The following is an 18,824-nucleotide window of genomic DNA, read 5'->3' as shown; positions in this document are numbered from 1 at the left end:
TACGAAATAAATGATGCCAAAACCGAGATGCTTGTCTGGAATGATGACGGGCAAGCTAGGGATCTACAAGCAGGCTCTTCGATGAGGTATTTGGGCTTACATATTGGGAAGGACATAGGGAAAATTGCTCAAGTTAACCTAACAGCAGTAGCTAAAGAGTGTCGCAGGTTATTGCTTTCATGGTCTTGTATTCCACTATCTCTAATTGGGAGGGTTAACTTAATTAAAATGTCGATTCTTCCTAAAGTTTCTTTTTTGTTTTCTACCATTCCCCTGCATTTTGATTTCTCTTGTTTAGTTAAGTTACAGTCAGATATAACATCTTTCATCTGGAATAATAAACAGGCAAGGATTTCTTGGATAAAGCTTAGGAGGCGAAGGGACAAAGGGGGCCTGGCTGCCCCTGACTTGAAACTATATGCTTGGGCTTTTCAGTTAACTCATTCCCGTATGTTGTTAAAATTACCTTATGACTACGGGGTGGGGCGGATGTTTTCAGCCATGCTAGAAGGGGAAAAAGTTAGCCAATCTGCCTTTTTATTTAAATTTGGCAACCCCAAGTACTTTAAAAAAATTAAACTGAAAGTATTACAGGGTTTGGCAAAGTTGTGGGCCGAAGTCACTAGATCTATTAAACAAGGCTACTATTGTGATAAGACTCCGTTATGGGGGCTACCTGAAAACCCTGACTGGCTCGGAGATATCTTAGCGGCACCTATAAGAGATGCAGGCCTAGAGGTCTGGGGAGATCTCTTTTTTGAAGGGGAGTTGCTTGCATGGGAACAGCTGCAGGCTAAGATTGGCCCTAACCTCTCAAGGTTTAAATACTTTCAAATGCATAGCTGGACTCAGGCCTATAAATAGGTTCCTACTTGGAGGATGTAGCCCACTTATAAATAATCTGGTTAACAACCCCTTGGGTAAGAAAGAGACTTCACAGTGGTATCGACTATTATTGGAAGAAACGGATGGCGTCTTTAATTTGCCGGACCTGCTGTGGAGCCCTTTAATTTCTGGTCCCAAAGCACAAGAACTCTGGTCAGTATCATTCGACCTTTTATACACCATAGTGAAGCCATCTTGGCTACGCAGGAACCATTTGTTTACTTTGCATCGGGCATATTATTCTCCCCTTAGATTATCTAAATTCTCCGAGGGCAACTCTATTGCGTGCTCAAGGTGTGGTCTTCTGGCTGCTTCGGACACCCATATGTTTTTTGACTGCCCCACTTTACAGCCATACTGGGCAGCTATCAGTAATACTCTAACCATTTCATTGGGGGTCCATGTTAATATTGACTTATCTCTAGCGATTTTCGGGGTCTTGGAAGGAGTACAACTTGCAGCCAAAAAATTGGTGTTCTACGCGGTGCTGTTGGCAAGAAGGGAGATCTGCAAGAAGTGGAAAGACCCGACTCCACCCTCCTTCAGTGAATGGCAGACCTCCGTTTTGTCTACATCACGTATGGACCTTGTTAGAGCTGGCAATCAGAATAAGAGAGCTTTCTGGCATTTGTTATCATGGGTTCACTGATTTCCGGGGTTTTTTTTTTTTTTTTTTTCTTTTTTTCCCCGGGTCCCATGATTATCCTATTATGGTGCTCCCATTGCCGTTTACACCATGTGATTTGTCTCTACCTGGTCCTAGCCCGGGCTCACCTTGGTGGTTTATAAAATGGGAATCGCTTGCCTCTTCGCCTTCTAAGATTGACACTGCAATGGCTGAGGGATATTGTGTACCTTCCATCTCGTTTTCCTTATCCCTGCCAGTTCTTATGAACTGAGACAGTCATGTGCAAGCTAATCTGGCTTGGCATTGGAACCATGGTAGCAATGAGGACAAAAAAAAAAAAAAAAAAAATATACATTTATTTATGATTCTTTTTTACAGATACAGAACAGGAGTGTTTCTCATCTGTTTGCACTCTTCTCGTGCAAGATTGTTTGGATGAAGGGTCCTTAGGTGTTTCATCATACTTGCTGTGCCGCATGAGTATTTTTTGTTAGGATCCCCTCGTAACAGAACTCTTTTGAAAATCTTGTGCATGAGAATGGTGGTATTGGTCTTTGTTTGCCCCTCGAGAAAAGTAGAAAATGTCCACATCACTGAAGGAAAACGTTGTGGGCGTGGTGCATCCTCCAAAAATTCAACTTTAGATTTGGTGAATATTTTATAGCGACATCATTTACAGTTTTTGTAAGTTAAAGTTAAAAAATGTTGTTAGCTTTGTGCATTTTAGATTTCTGTGATTTGTATTTTGAGAATGGCATGTTTTTTTTTTAACAATCTTTGAGATTGTGTTTTTTTTGCCCGCTGTTAAGTGATGAGTACGATTGAAATCACTATTTTTAGTGACATTTAATATATTCTGAGAACAGCAAAAAAGGCAAAAAAATTACTTTGTGGAAATTATGCTGTGTTGTATAAAATGTATTATTACATGTTATAATTTTTTTTTCCTTTTCTTTCACAGATCCAAATTTTAAAATAAGCAATTTATATGAATTTATATTTGAATGAAAAACAGAAAAAAATGTATACCATTTTTTATTCCTATTACTGTGAAGGTAAGTTTAACTAAGTCTCAATATGCAGAATGAAGAGGTCTGCAAGAAGCTACAAAGTTGAAACACGTTTCTAAAAACACTGTTTATGTAGTTTTGAAATCTGACCATAATCAGATATCATGTGACCTGCAAAAAAAGAGATTTGAGGGGTTCATAATATTTCACCTTTTCAGCTGTTGAAGGACCGCAATCATTTCAATCATTCTTCTTTGAACATCTTTGCAGACAAAACTCTGTGCTTACCTTCTATCATTCGCAAGGAAATTTAAAAACGGAAATATGTCACTTTTTGTAACATAGTTATTGTGCAGGATACTCTTTTATATTTACAAAGAGAGGAAAAGGCACTCTGTGCACTTTTTATACTCCATGTAAATATAACCTCATCATGCACACCACTTTGTCTTGAAAGGGTGTTCTATAAGTGTTGTCGTGCATGATTGCACTTAATACTCATAGAACAAGACACATGTCTAGATTTATCAGAAATCATACATCTCGATATGTGTGTGAATGCTGCACCATTCTAAAATTTGTGTAGGAAAGCACAACAAGGAGAATTGTTTTAATTTCTCCACATTTTCATATCTTCAATGCATGCTGAAATGTTCAGCATACATTGAAGAAGAAAAATGCATTTTCTCATTGTTTTTGTGCAGGAAGGTGTGTCTTCCTGCAGAAAAACAAACAGCACATGACACAGATATCCTTGCACTATGGTGCAAGGGTGCCTGTGTCACCACATGGCTGCAGTTTAAGCAGCCGTGCAGAGAGAAGCATAGATTTGCAACATACTTATGTACATATGTTGCATCCCTGTGCTTCGGAAGTACTACAGCACACTGCAGTTAAAGAGGTTACGGTGTGATGCTGCAGCACTTCCTCATAGTTCTGCACTTAAACATTCACCATACGCTACTAATGCATTCATTCAGTCAATTACATACTACACATACATTCATCTAAACTAACACTAACAAAGAAATTTCGCTCTTTTTTTAAATCAGGAAAGTTAGTTCTTACAAGAACTTTTTGTTTTCTTCTTTCATAATTTTTTGGGGGTTTTCTGAACAATTTTTAAATTTTTTTGGTTTTTCTGCAACAAAAAAAAACCACAAAAAAAACAGGAGAAACCAAACAATGAACTTCAGGGAACAATAAAAAAAATAAAAAATAAATAGCAAATGTGACTTTCTTGCCGGCGGCAGATCAGATCGATCGACTGCTCACCATAGCACAAAGTCTTATTGCAGTTAGTGCAGAGCACTTTTAATAATTGAAATTGAGGACGGATGTCCAAGGTTTGGGCTGATGGATGCACTCTTGATATGCTCGGCTGCGATGAGGTGGATGGCGCAGGAGCAGGAGTGTTTCTCATCCGTCGGCACTCTTCTCGTGCAAGATTGTTCGGATGAAGGGTCCTCATGTGCTTCATCATACTGGCCGTGCCGCAAGAGTATTTCTTGTTAGGATCCTCTCTGGATAGGACTCTTTGGCAAATCTTGCACGTGACCAAGGTGGCATTGGTCTTATTCTGCCCCTTGGGAAAAGTAAAAAATTTCCACACCACTGAAGAAAAACGTTTTTTAGGTGGTGCCTCCGGCAAAAATTAATCCTCAGAAGTATGAGGTGATGCAGGTGATGCCTGCTGCCCTGAAGCCATTTTTGGTTGAAAAAAGTTAGAGCTAACTGTAAACTTAGTCTAAAAAATCTTCTTCTCTCCAAAGAGATGGTGCTCTAAAGAAGGTCAAAGAAGAATGATTGAAATGGGTGGGGTCTTTCAATAGTTATAAGAGGAAGTGTAATGAACCAATCAAATCTCTTTTTTTGCAGGTCACATGGGATCCGCGCACCCAGCGCTTATGCAGCACGCACCCAGCGCGCATCCGCGAAATTCAATTAAAAAGAAATCTAGGATTAGATGTAAAAATATATTAGTTTTAAGACTAGTTTAGAGTGTCTTCAATTAATATTCACATGAAATACATATATATGTTTTTTTAAATGTTAAATATTTCTCAGGATCCGCGCACCCACCGAGTCATAGACGCAGATGACGCATCGCGGAAGCGCGTAAACGTCGTGTTACGTACATCGAACGTGTCGCGTATAGGCTGGGAGTAGCGTACCTGTCGCATTGCGATCGCGCACTAAACACGTACCCAACTCGTACCATGCGCGGATGCTATCATGTAGGGATTGAGAACGGTGCGCATAGGGTGCACGGATCCAAAAACATGGAAAAAAATATATAAAATACAGTTTTGAACATATAGTTAAAAAAATATTTTGAAAAATATAAAAAAATATGTTTGTAAAACCCATTAAGTTCAAATAACATTTTTTTAATTTTTAAAAGAATTAATTGAAAAAATAAGTTTAAAAAATAGTGATAAAAAAGTATTTTAAAAAAAAGATAATTCATGAAATTGACACACTGAATTTGAAAAATATAGAAATCCAATCAAAATCATTAAACATGATATCTTCAGAGATAAGTTATAGATAGGAATTAGCATTTAAAAAACCTTTGAAATACACTGAAAAAACCATAGGTTTCATGCACGTTAAAGTTAGGAATTGGCATTTAAAAAACCTTTGAAATTCCCTGAAAAAACCAAAGGTTTCAGGGGCGTTAAAGTTAGGAATTGGCATTTAAAAAACCTTTGAAATTCACTAAAAAAACCATAGGTTTCAGGGGCGTTATAGTTAGCTGGACATTTCCCTCGTACAAAAAGCTAGAAATTCCCCCGTTATAGTTAGTTCAGCTAACTATAACTCGCGCCCCCGCAATGCACTGCTGATGAAGTCACATATTACATCACTCATGACATGGTCAGTGACATCACTGATGACATCACTGATGACATCTCAAATGACATTGCTGATGACATCACTGATTTCATCCATGTGATATATTAGTGCATCTTCTCACACCCTAATATAACCTTTGATACACCGACTCAAAATTTCAGACGGCCATTTTGAAAACCAAAGATACTCCAATACCAATAACTACATACCCACTCATTGACTCTTAGGTCTACATACATCTCCACTCACTCACCTGTACAGTCACTCATACTTGCAGTCACTCCGTACAGGACTGTCATATGCATTTATACACCTATATAGACACTCACACACCGCCAATTATCCATTGAGGTACTGACACGCCTAGTCAGTCATGCAAATAATTAATCACAGTCCAATTTACTCACCTATACAGTTAAACATACTCAAGTTCACTTACTCATAAAAATACTAACAAATTCTGACACTCTTATACAATTACTAACACAAGCACACACTCATCCATACAGGCACTCCCTCAATCACACACTCTCACATATAGATAGTTATATACTCTTACACACATATACACTGTGTTTCACATATGTAGCTACTGACACATGTACAACTGAGATATACATTCAATCACTAACAAACACTCATACATACACTCACCCAACCATACAGTCCATCACAGTTGCACTCTTAAAACCATGCACCATAGAATCACCCACTCACACATCTATGCACAGTCACACACACCCTACCCACACAAACACTCAGGCACCCATACAGATACTGAGACAACCAATCAATAACCCATATATACACATTCATATAGGTATTCACAAAACCATGCAGCCACTTATACACCAACACACAGACACATACAGACATTCACACAGTTTAGTCACTAGTCTGCAGTAAGATACATTTAATGACTCACTTACAGAGTCAGTTACGCACCTAGAAAATCATCCATTCACACACTTGTACACCCACTCATTCTTCAACAGGCCTTTCAATATATATATTAAACATATTAAAACTTTACAGAAACACAGACTCACTGGATGACGTCATCAGTGATGTCATCAGTGATGTCATTTGAGATGTCATCAGTGATGTCACTGACCATGTCATGAGTGATGTAATATGTGACGTCATCAGCAGTGCATTGCGGGGGCGCGAGTTATAGTTAGCTGAACTAACTATAACGGGGGAATTTCTAGGGTTTTGTACGAGGGAAATGTCCAGCTAACTATAACGCCCCTGAAACCTATGTTTTTTTTAGTGAATATATATAAAATGTATTAGTAAGACTATTGTAATAACAACAGTAAAACAATAATGGCGCTCAACAGGTTACACAAACAACCATAAAGACAATACACTGTGTAAACATAAAAGGGTGGCTGAGGAAAATTACATATATGTAGTTTGAACAAGACAAAAACAACACATAGTCCTCTTCAATCAGGGCCACATGTAGGTGTTAATGGCTTTCGACCATATTAGAATTAGATGGTCATCATCAGGACAAACAATGAATACCAGAGCGTCCAATTGAAAATTCGATAAAAGTCTATCAATGATAAATCCACAGCATGGAAACGAATGGGTCTGATTCGAGGACCAACACCTTATTTAATTGGTTATTTGATGTTGCCATATTGTGGTCCCAGGACACACCTATATATAAGAGCCCGCAACACAAATTACAGCGGATAGAGCGGTTTTGTATCTCTGGTTTGGAGCACCTTGACTTTGAGCTTTTGGAATCCATTTATTTCCATGCTGTGGATTTATCATTGATAGACTTTTATTGAATTTTCAATTGGGTATTCTGTTAAGTGGCCAACTGCCAACTAGCATATCCTCAGTCTTACAGGAAGCATGGAATCAGAAACAAGAGCGGTAACCCTAAACATTACACTTTGATAACTATCGGAGGGGATGCAGATTGGTAGAGTATTAGAGAAGGCACATGAATGGACCAAAAGAGGTAGCAATGGGTATAGAGGGCAGGAGGGAATAAGAAACAAAGGAAACGTACGAGAGCAGTAATTGGTAGAAAAACGTTTGTCATTTGTTCTATGTTATAGACAAGTAGGCTAGAATTATTTTGCATATTTTTATTTGGATGTTCACAAAATTGGTGGGAGCAAAGCTTCCTTGACCGAATGTGTTTTTGATTGTATTGGCTGTACTTGCATCTGAGTGGAAATACATTGTCACTTTGGTGTGGATTGTTATTCATGAGTTTCAGCCACACACGATATGGGGGGGGGGGGGGGGGGGGTGTTTAACACCATAGCAGCAGAAGCTCAACATACAATTACAAGGTCTGCAGAAACACCGTGAACCAGGCTGTGCCGAAACCTCCCACTGAAACTGAGAATGAGGAATTATCGGCGGAACCAGACTAGGATTTATGAATTCCCACAGTTCTTCCTCATGACTCAGCGGGTTGCATTGTTCAAATCATAATCCCGGTAAATCCGCACCCCCCCCCCCGAATTATTAAGATCCCTGCTATCATTAACTGTGGGGTGTGAAATTAACTAACCCACATCCATGTAATGCATAACGAGGCGCTCTGTCTCTAAGACTGGGTAGTTGTGGATTTTTGTTGCAGGTAGTAGTTTCAAGACTGTTACAGGAAACCTCAGATTTCGGGCTATTTGGATATGTTGTAAGGAACTGCATAGTGTGGTGAAGTGCTTTAGGGAGCTCTTTGGGATATGTGTGTCCGAATATTTGCATAGGGCTAAGAAAAAGTGTTTGAAATGCTCTTCAGTGACAGGGTAGTAGCCTAACAAATTACAGAACTATAATGGAAATCATGCTGGCTCTCCATCAAACCATGGTCATCAGTGATTGACCAAAGGTAGACCATGGATGGACCATGGATAGCCACAATCAGTCACGCACAAAAAGGTCCATGTTTTAATTTTACAGATAATTGCAGGATTAAGGTATAAGGTATAACTTGTGCAAACCGTTTTTGCATACATTCTGGGCGTGTTTATATTCAGTTTTTTAGTTTAGTTTCAAAAGCAATTACCACCAGCAAAAGCTAGTGGAAACGACATGGCATACAGGACCAAGAACGATTTGGATCAGTTTTACCACCAGTGCCTGGGTCTAAATAAGCTGACTATTATTTAGTCAATATTCATGTTCAAAAATCTGTTATGGATTCTTACAATTTTATATGACAATTTCAGATATCTTAACTATCTAGGTGCAACAGCAAAACTGGAATTGATCCCTTTCTTTCTAAAAAAACTGTTGTTTCTTGGATCAAGTCCTTCTGTCATCACGTGTCACTCAGTTCTTCTGACTGTGATATATTCCTTCATTAGTAGCCACATGTGATCTAATGTAGTCTTCTCATTTCTTGCATAAAGATTGTGGCGTATTTCAACACAATCTTGTACATCTTTCATATCACTATACTCACAGACAAACAGAATTTCTCTCATTTCAACCTAGAGTTTCTACGTGTTGGTATGGACCATTACCTATTACCTTGCCAACAAAATGTACCTCTAAAAGTCATCTTCTCCCAAAACATTTTAAAAAATGGGGTCACAATTGCCTTGTCTGATTTACCTGGAAGACACTGATGAGAGCCTGAGGGAAGTTGTCGAAGGTGCTTCTTCGCACTACTAAGTCTTCAAAGTTATATTTCCCTCCAAAGAGTTGCATGCCCAGGAGGGAGAAGATGATCATGAAGAGGAAGAGGAGCAGAAGCAGGGAGGCAATTGAACGCACCGAGTTTAAGAGTGAGGCCACCAGGTTATTCAGGGAGGTCCAGTACCTGATGATGAGAGAAGAACATTTACAGCGAGGTAGGTATGCAGAGTGAGATACAGAAACAAATCCTCAATTTGCTGCTGATCACTACCCAATGATGGACTTACAACTACCTGCACGTTGCTGGCTGGCTGCATACTGCTCCATGAATAAGGATGACCAAACCGGGCTTCACCTGTCAAGTATTACACACGACTGTGCATTGTTGGAAAGACATATTACACCCAGGCATTTTGGAATACTGAATTCAACTCAGCACTGCGCAAAGGTAGACACAGAGTTCTAGGTTCCCACTCCTTGCCCCAACCTCATATTGACACTCAGACTGACTGCTGTAGTGAATCAGCCACTTTTGTGGTCTGACACCCTATGATGACCCTCAACCACCACCATTCTGTACTGACTTAAGTGTGTTATGTTACCTTGGCCTTAATGTAGGATGGGTTTGCATATGCCTGCTTTTCTTCTGTCTTTTAGTGGAATAGTCTTTCCAAGACTAGAAGGTATGGGATGTTGAGGTGCAGTCTTGTGGGTGGTGGTGCACACATGTGCTCAATGTTGTATACTGAGGGATTAAGTGTATAATGTTATTTGGGTTAGGTGAACTATGACTTTGACCTATTGGCTTTGACATAGTCTAATGTCATTCTGCCTTCTGACTTTACCTTGCTTCAAACTTTTCTGTGTGCACAGTGGTGCTTGTAAGTTGTGTGGATGAGAATTATAGGTGCGGACTATTGCCTTTGACAGGGCCTCATGTCTGACTCTGCCTTGCTGCTGCGTGCACAGCCGTGCTTGCAAGTTGTTTGGGTTATTAACATTCAAGGTCTTGGTGTTTTCCTGAGCGATTGTTTTTGTTAGTGTACTGTGGAAGGCCTTGTGAGAGCTTCGTCAAGACAGAGGCTGGAAGAAGTGCGAATGGAGGAAGAGACTTGAGAGCTCCTTACTGCCATGGAGATGCTTGCTTGGAACTTGGCCAGTTCTGGTAAAATTCCTCTGGCGGTGGGAGGAGGTCTTTCACGAATCTTCTAGTGTGTTTATAGCTGAGGGTTGCAGGCTGAGAAACTGGGAGTTTGGATTCCGAGCGAGGGCAGACGTGTCCATCTCGGATTGAACCCTGGCTTGCTGAGCTCTGATCCCCGGCTGTAATTCCCCCAGTCAGAAGTGGGCAGTGTATGCACCAGGTGATGTATTGAGTTGTGTGGTTCTTTGATCATTGGAGGTGTTTTCTTTGTGGTGTGGGAGGTGCACATCCAGAGTACTCCTCTGCTCTCTATATATGTATATCTTTCTGATCTCTTGCAGGACGTCCGGTGTACCTTATCTTATATCAGTTATTGCTTGTTTATTAATCAGTATTATAGTTTGCTCAGTTATTGATTCATGCCTTTAGATTATAAGTTTGCTACATATATATTTGAATCTTATGCATTTGGTATCTGAGACAGCTTTTGTTTAGAGAGTATTATGTAATAAACCCCAAGCCTTATTCTAAAAGTGATAGAGTCTTTGCATTTTGTTATTTGCCTCCCAGGTGGGAGTGCAGGGATTGGGTGTGGCTTATTGTTGAGAAGCCACATTCAAAACAACTGCCCCCCTCAACTTTTACAATACTCATAGTTGATGCCGAACCAACCACAAATTTTGCCTGTTATATATTTTGCCTGTGATAGTGAACATAAACTAGATATGTGCTTTACAAATACAATATTAAAAAGTAGACTACAGCTATCTGTTTATCTAAGAGTCTGTACCTAATGGAATCAAGAAAGATCAAGCAACTGTGTATCATACAGGACAATAACTAATCCAATGTACATTCAAGAAGAAATTAAGCCTTACTTTTTACTTAGCACTACTTACTACACACAGTTTTGAGATTCTCTAAATAACTAAAAACCCTTACCTGCCACTGTTCTCAATAAAGATAGTTACTTTCCTACACGCCGTGAGGCCCAAACCAAAAGTGATGTAGCAGTAGGAGTGGGTGGGAAATTGTACTACCTTTATAGCATAGGTGCAAAAGAAATTGATTGATCACTTTTGGCAGCTAATACCTGCGATAAGATGATAGACACCCTGCTGGTGCAGACTGAAGGTGTGTGTTTGAAGAGAAACACAAATCAGAGGTGGAAGCAGGACTAATGAATAAAATGTACAGCACAGATTGGCGACTCATAGCCAGGAGGGGCAACAAGTAGTGGGTGGGAGGGATTTAAGCAATAAAATACCATGTGTGGTTGGGCAGCAGGTAAAATTCAGAAAATAAGATCTTGATATGTTTGTTTCAACAAAACGTGGAAAAAGTGACATTGTTCATAATTTGGGGGATCATTGGTTTGCCTGTGCATGAACACAAGAGAGATGGAATAAAGAGAGATGGAATAAGGAGAGATGTGACAAAACATTGGACGGTACCTGGTTATCTTAAAGATCCTGAGAAGTCGGATGCATCGGAGGACGGAGATGCCCAGGGTAGACATAATGCTCATATTCACCAGTATAGCCTCCAGGAGGCCGCTACATACCACAAAGCAGTCAAAGCGATTAAAGAGAGACATGAAGTACGACTGGAATCCCAGGGCGTAGATCTTCAGTACCATCTCTGCAGTGAACAGAGCCAGCAGCACTGTGTTGGCTGTGTCTGTTGTACAAAAGGAGAGATAGACGGAGCGTTATATGCACATGTACTGTTCATAACCATTTAGGTTTAGATGCAAGAAAGTGAGAAAAGGAGTCACCTGCTCATCACTGTGATAGCCCGTACCGACTAAATTTCCATGCATGCAGACTGCAGTTTCTGGAGTCTCTACATTACTTCTAGTGGGCCTGGACTGCACTCCACATCCCTGAAAAAGGCCCCTGTTGCTCATGCACCAAGCAGCAAAACCTGTGCTAAATTATCCCTAAACAACATACTTTGCTATTTCGTTTTTCTGCCAAGCCCAATGTCCCTGACTGCCAAGTTGGACTGGGATTCAGAATATGTGACATTGTGAGACTGTCATCATTCGGTTAGACAATAATTATATCCGTCTCTCAGGGAAAATACTTTAGACAACAATACATGTTGTAAACAGTCACATATAATTAGATACCTAAAACAAAGCAGCCACCAACCAGAAAGATACAGGAGCAGCACTAAAATAAGGATCCTGCCTAAAAAGTGCAAACAAACAAACGGAGCAAATGTGTGGTTTCATATTTAATGAGAAAAACAAGAACACAAATGTATTTAGGCAATTAGCAAAATGTCATAGATGATTTAAGTGGGTGCCCTCGAGCACATGTGGTATAAATCAGAGATCAGGGAAAACTGTGAGGATGTGATAATTATCGAACAATTCGTAATTCAGATCACTGGGCAAATGAGCGTTTGAGGGGAGCCCCTTCGTCAGGGAGTGAAATATTGTACATTTTAATTAAATACACACTTGTAATATAGCCTTATAGCCCGCCGTAGCGGGCTATACCGGCTGTTAAAGGCCCGCTGCAGCGTTAAAGGCCCGAGCCAAAGGCGAGGGACTTTAACAAAGCAGAGGGACTTTAAAAGCCGGTATAGCCCTGCTAGGAAGGGCTATAAGGCTATTAGAACATTCTGCCACTAGAGGGCAGAATGTTCTAACAAATAAAACAAAGCCTTCAGGGAGCGCGAGGGGATTGAAATCCCCTCAGGTTCCCTGAAGCCTTTGTTCACAGCCAGAGCTGTGAACAAAGACACATTGGAATGTTGGAGCTACGGGCTTACACCAGCCATTATAAGCCCAGAGCACTCCATTGTTTTCAATGGAGCTAACAACATTCCAAAGTTCTAATATACATTTTAAACAGGTTCTTTTAAAACAAAAGAATATTGTAAATTTCATGGATTCATTTTGAACTAGTTCAAAACCGAAAACACTCATTGATGTACTGAAGTTTAGGTGATCACTGTTTTGTTTGGTACATATCCACTGGCGTCCATTTATGTAACGGTGAGCGGACCACCGGTAACTCGACCAACCTGCTCACTTGGCCGCAATCGACTACAAACACAATGACTCACTCAAAGTCCTACTCTGTACTGTGACGTTTCTATTATTGTGGCGTCCGCACGTTTACACGTTGCAGTCTATTCGCCGCTGGTTTGCTTTACGGCGTGACAAGTGCTCCTTAACATCTACAAGAATTGTTTTGAAATTTTCAATTTACAAAGCCGAAAGCTTCGACTTTTTACGCTGTATCTCAAAAATATTTACCCCACGTGGCTTAAAGAAACAAACATCGTGGGTTTAAGTAGCGTGGTGGCAATAAAATGTGAAGAATGGACTCCGTATCAAGATTCCGAAAGCAACAAGAACCAGCGGTAGGTGCTGTCTGCCCTCTGGTGGTAGGGTGCAGGGAGTAAGGCATTATAAGAAAGTAAACATTGTCCTAAAAACCAGCACCGGCCCACTAACCTCAGCTAGTCTGCCCAATGCACAACCATCCATCTTTCTGTGAAGTCTAGGAGAAAGCAGTATCCAAGCAACAGCAGCATTATCTGCAGCGGAATAATGTCCTGTACAGCAATCAATTTGACTCTTACCACTGTAGTATCCGGCTGGATACATTCTAGTATTTAGCCTGTGATGTAAGACACTCTACACTCACCCACCACAGGCGTCACCAGTCAGGTGACTGTTAGAAATGGGGGTCTCTAGTTGGCAATGGCTGGCCACTGTCCAAGTAGGGACCCTTCTTCCTAAGTCAGAGTAAGCAGCCTACACCCTTTGACAACCCCTGCTCAACCCTGTGGTAACGTAGCACGAGCAGCTAGGCTTATCTCAGAGGCAGTGTGGGAAGCATTTATGACCATACACAGTAATATAATGAGGAACACTACAAATGGACACCACTCAAGTAGTTATGAAAAATAGGTATTTTTATATAGACTTAATCACAAGACCAATAACAGTAAAAATCCACAATACTATAAAAATATAATTACTTTAGAAATGCTGCAAGGAAAAATAGTTCAGGATGCGCAAAATGATGTTTAGTTCAAGGCAGGGGTCTCTGCGACCCTTTTACTCACAACGTATCTGGTTCCTGGAGCAAAGCAACAAAAATGTCGCTAAGGAGTTGTGGCGATAGATTTCCTCACGCTAGACAGCGATGCGTTGAATCCTTACCGCAAGGGAGGATGATGCGCTGGGTTGCGGGCAGGACAAAGCGACAAACTTCTTCACGCTGATCCGGTGATGCGATAAAATCCTTGCTGCGAAGGGAGGATGATGCACCGGGCCTGTTGCGTATGCGATCTTGCTGCGTTGACAACGGTGGCGCTGCGCGAGGAAGCGACGATCCGGATTCGATGCGGGGGAAATGGCGAACGCTCGGCGTCCGCGCTGCGATGATCCTGTTGCGATGATTTCCAGATAGCGGGCGTTTTCCGGCCCGCAGACAGGTGCTGCGACGATCTTCAGATAGCGGGCGTTTTCAGGCCCGCAGACAGGTGCTGCGACGATCTTCGGGGTTAGCGAGCACTCGGCGACAGCGGAGCGGCGATTTCTTTCTCACGCTCACCAGCTGCAGCGGCTCGCTAACGGAGGTTAGCAACGATTTTTAGCGCTCTCTTCTCAGCAGTAGAACTAGAGGCCCTGGAATACACAGGAGCCTCACCTGCGGATAGTAATCCTCGCTGGGAGGAAACAGGAGGCTGATGGTGGAGTCTGATGTGCCTGAGACTCCAGCAGGAGGCTAGCTCTCTCCTAGCCCTTGGGTAGTTGCTGTAGCAAAAGAAATAAAAGTCCAATCAAAGTTCTTTTCCTCTTCTTGAAGTCCAGTAGTAGCAGCTGCAGGCCAGTCCCAGAAACAGCACACAGGGCACAAGGACAGTCCTTCTCTTGCAGATTCTTGTAGCCACAAGGACAGAGGTTCTTCTTGTTATCCAGGAGCAATACAAATTGTAGGGGTTTGTGCACAAATATTTATACCCCCAAAGTCTTTGTTCTTAGGGGTCCCAAGTCTCTGAACCCAGCCAGAACCAGTTCTGCCCAGCCCTGGAGCACTTTGTTGATCAGGCTGCATCCTTCCTTTCAGAAAGAGGGGGTCTGCCTCAGACGCACAGTGGGAGGTGGAGCCAGCTTTCACCTTGCCAGGCTCAGTCTTATTCAAGTGCAGGAGCTACCCCTCCCCTCACACCAAGGCAGGTCGCTCTATTCAACCCAGGTCTGACTCAGCCTGCCCTGTCCCTCCAAAACCAGACAGCCAATACACATCATAGCAGAGCAAACTGGAAGGCTTAGGCAAGAAAGTACCTATACTCTAAAAGTGGTAGTTTCAAACACAGAATATAAAAATAACCTTCACTAAAAGATGTATTTTAATATTCTGAGCTCAGGCATACTAGATTCGTTTTTCTACCATGTTCTGTGGGTCAGTTAGGACTATAGAATGTAATAGCCCAGACCTCCCATTCTGGCCTATGGAGAACAGGTAGCCTTACAGTAGTGAAAAACGAAATGGGGTGTAATTCACTACTAGGACATGCTATATACATCAGGGCATGTCCTACCTTACACATACAATGCACCCTATCATAAGGGGGGCTTACAGGATGCCAAGGGAAGGTTTAGGGGCTGGGAAGTGGGTGCACTTCACAGCCAAGATGGCAGGTCTGGACTGCACGCAGACACTGCAGTGGCAGGTCTGAGACACACTTTACAAGCTGCTTCTGTGGGTGGCACAAACCAGTGCTGCAGGCCCACCAGCAGCATTCGGTTTACCTGCCCTGGGCACACACAGGCCACGCTACTAGGGACTAACAGGTAAAGCAAATAAGCCAATCATGGATGTACCAATTCATATGTCATCTTTACAAAGGGAGCATTCGCGCTGTGGCACTGAATGGCAGTGGCACAGCGCCCAGAGCATCTATAACCAGCAAAAACAGAGGAGACACAGCGAAAAAAGGAAGGGAGACTCACGCAAATGGTGCCAGGTCTAACACACGTCCCCTCCAGCTGAAATGTGGGGAGAACTACCCATCCCCTGGGAGGTTCTCATCACTAAGGCGGAAAAATCTGGACAGACCATCAGCATTGGCGTGTTCTGTACCAGGGCGGTGTTCCACCGTAAAGTCCATACCCTGTAGGGAAATGGACCACCTTAACAACTTGGGATTCTCACCCCTCATCTGCATTAACCACCTGAGGGGCCTGTGGTCGGTCTGAACCCGGAAGTGAGTCCCAAACAGGTATGGTCTCAGCTTCTTCAGCGCCCAGACCACAGCAAATGCCTCTCGCTCGATCGCACTCCACCTCTGTTCCCGTGGAAGTAACCTCCTACTGATGAAGGCTACAGGTTGGTCTAGTCCCTCCTCATTCATCTGTGACAGAACAGCCCCCACCCCATGCTCTGAAGCGTCTGTCTGGACAATAAATTCCTTAGCAAAGTTGGGCGCCTGGAGTACGGGTGCTGTACACATGGCAGTCTTGAGAGCATCAAAAGCTTTCTGACAGGTGTCAGTCCAGTTCACAATCTTGGGCTGCTTCTTGGAAGTCAGCTCAGTCAAGGGGGCAACAATGCTGCCATACCCCTTGACAAACCTCCTGTAATAACCCGTGAGTCCTAAGAAGGCCCTCGTCTGGGTCCTTGGGGGCTCCCAAGCCAGGATGGTCTCAATCTTGGGCTGTAGAGGGGCCACCTGGCCACTCCCTACCTGGTGTCCTAAGTACACCACCGAACCCTGCCCAATCTGGCACTTACTGGCCTTGATTGTGAGGCCTGCTCTGCGCAGCGCCATCAACACTTCCCAGAGGTGGCGTAAGTGGTCCTTCCATGAGGAACTAAATACGGCAATGTCGTCCAGGTAGGCGGCACTGAAATCCTCCAGCCCAGCCAACACCTGGTTGACCAACCTCTGAAAGGTGGCAGGGGCATTCTTCATCCCAAAGGGCATCACACGGAACTGGTAGTGCCCATCTGGGGTGGAGAATGCGGACCTCTCCTTTGCCCCATCAGTTAAGGCAATCTGCCAGTACCCAGACGTTAGATCAAACGTGCTGAGGTACCGGGCAGCCCCCAACCGATCTATGAGCTCATCAGCTCTGGGGATGGGGTGCGCGTCGGTCCTCGTGACCGAATTGAGACCTCGGTAGTCCACACAGAACCTAAGTTCTGGAGTGTCACCAGGCGCTGCAGCCTTCGGTACCAAGACCACGGGGCTGGACCAAGGGCTGCTAGAGGACTCAATCACCCCCTGGGCAAACATTTTGGAGATCTCCTCCTTAATGCAGGCCCTTACCCTGTCGGTCACCCTGTAAGCCTTGTGCTAGACAGGAGGACTGTCCCCGGTGTCTACCTCATGGACGCACCAGTCAGTGACACCAGGTACCAGGGAAAATAAATCTGGGAATTGCCCCAACAGCTGGTGGCAATCTCTCTGCTGTTCTGGGGTCAGTGTGGTGGAGAGGACCACACCCTCCACTGACCCATCCTTTTCTCCTGCACACAGGAGGTCAGGAAGAGGCTCACTTTCCTCCTCCATCACTGCATCTGTGGCAAGGAGCATGCCCACTTAAGACCTCTCAAAGTGGGGCTTCAGGCGATTCACATGCAGGACTCACAAAGAAGTTGGTCAGGAGTTTGCAGGACCTCATCACAGTAAACCTCCAATCAAAATGTAACTCATTACTCCTCATAATCCCTAAGAAAATGAATCAGATCCATTAATATACAGGGGATTAAGTCCTTGTACATGCCATAAAAGCAGCTGCTCTCCAGACAAAATGCTTCATTGGTCCAACATAAACCATGCATTCTATCGACAAGCTGAGGAGGCTATGTGAATGCACAGAATGCAAGTGACAGGCCTCTTCAGAAACCTAGCAGTTCAAGTTTTTAGGACTCGCCTAAGCAACGCAAGGCATGCTGTATTTAAGGAATGGACTTGAAGCTCAGTTTATTTTCTGCCCATCTTTTCAATTGGCTCATGTTACTGTCCTTTCTAAATGGTTGCTTTTGATTCATGAAGAGGCTTAGTAGTCCCTGCTTAGTATAGCCTTTTATCTTTTTGTACCCTCCGATGAGGACTGGCCCTCTTACGTGTGTTGTTACTTGGTATTGTAGGAGAGTAGGGTCTGCTTCCTATGTTCACCCCCACTTTTTGCTTTTGCTTCACTGGTTTTCGACTTAGATGTGGCTGTGGGCCTGCTAATCAGACCCACAGCCCAGCTGTTCTCTCTCTAAATTCACACTATGTACTTTAGGTACATAACCCAATTGGTAAGGATCACCCTCTAGGGCCCTGTACAGTGTACCTTAGGTACCCAGGGCATGGGTGTACCCTAGAGCTGAGCCTGTCTGCAGCTTTCAGAACCATGTCCTTATAGCTGTTCTATGATATCACCTACCATATACTCTTAAAGTGCCTTATAATCCTCGTGGTTATGGTAACTATGGTTTGGCTTTATCAAAACATGTTGTGTAAGGTGTCTAACACTTTGGAATACTACCCCCACACCATTGCTGGTGATGAGGATAGTATTCCTCCCTTCTAGAGGGAGAAGACATGTTGAAGACCTACTACCCGGTTAAAGTTAACCAGAGCCCCAGCATCACAAAATGGATGCTGCTGCCACAGACACAAGTCTGACCTCCTGCTGCTGGGAATCCTT

At 42.9% G+C, this 18,824-nt stretch overlaps 1 protein-coding gene across 1 annotated transcript in view; it reads right to left on the bottom strand.

Annotated features, from left to right (window-relative positions):
- The window catches only part of CACNA1S (calcium voltage-gated channel subunit alpha1 S), a 753,083-nt gene that overhangs the window by 384,629 nt on the left and 349,630 nt on the right, over positions 1 to 18,824 (bottom strand). The window contains exons 11-12 of the mRNA XM_085643164.1: positions 11,602 to 11,827; positions 8,980 to 9,187 (exon numbers count right to left, since the gene is read on the bottom strand). Of these exons, the coding sequence (XP_085499290.1) occupies positions 8,980 to 9,187; positions 11,602 to 11,827 (434 nt within the window). The remainder of the gene's footprint in view (positions 1 to 8,979; positions 9,188 to 11,601; positions 11,828 to 18,824) is intronic.

This window comes from Triturus cristatus, chromosome 1_1, assembly GCF_964204655.1.
Source record: "Triturus cristatus chromosome 1_1, aTriCri1.1, whole genome shotgun sequence".
Classification (NCBI taxonomy): domain Eukaryota; kingdom Metazoa; phylum Chordata; class Amphibia; order Caudata; family Salamandridae; genus Triturus; species Triturus cristatus.
This window is presented reverse-complemented; position numbering and strand designations above follow the sequence as displayed.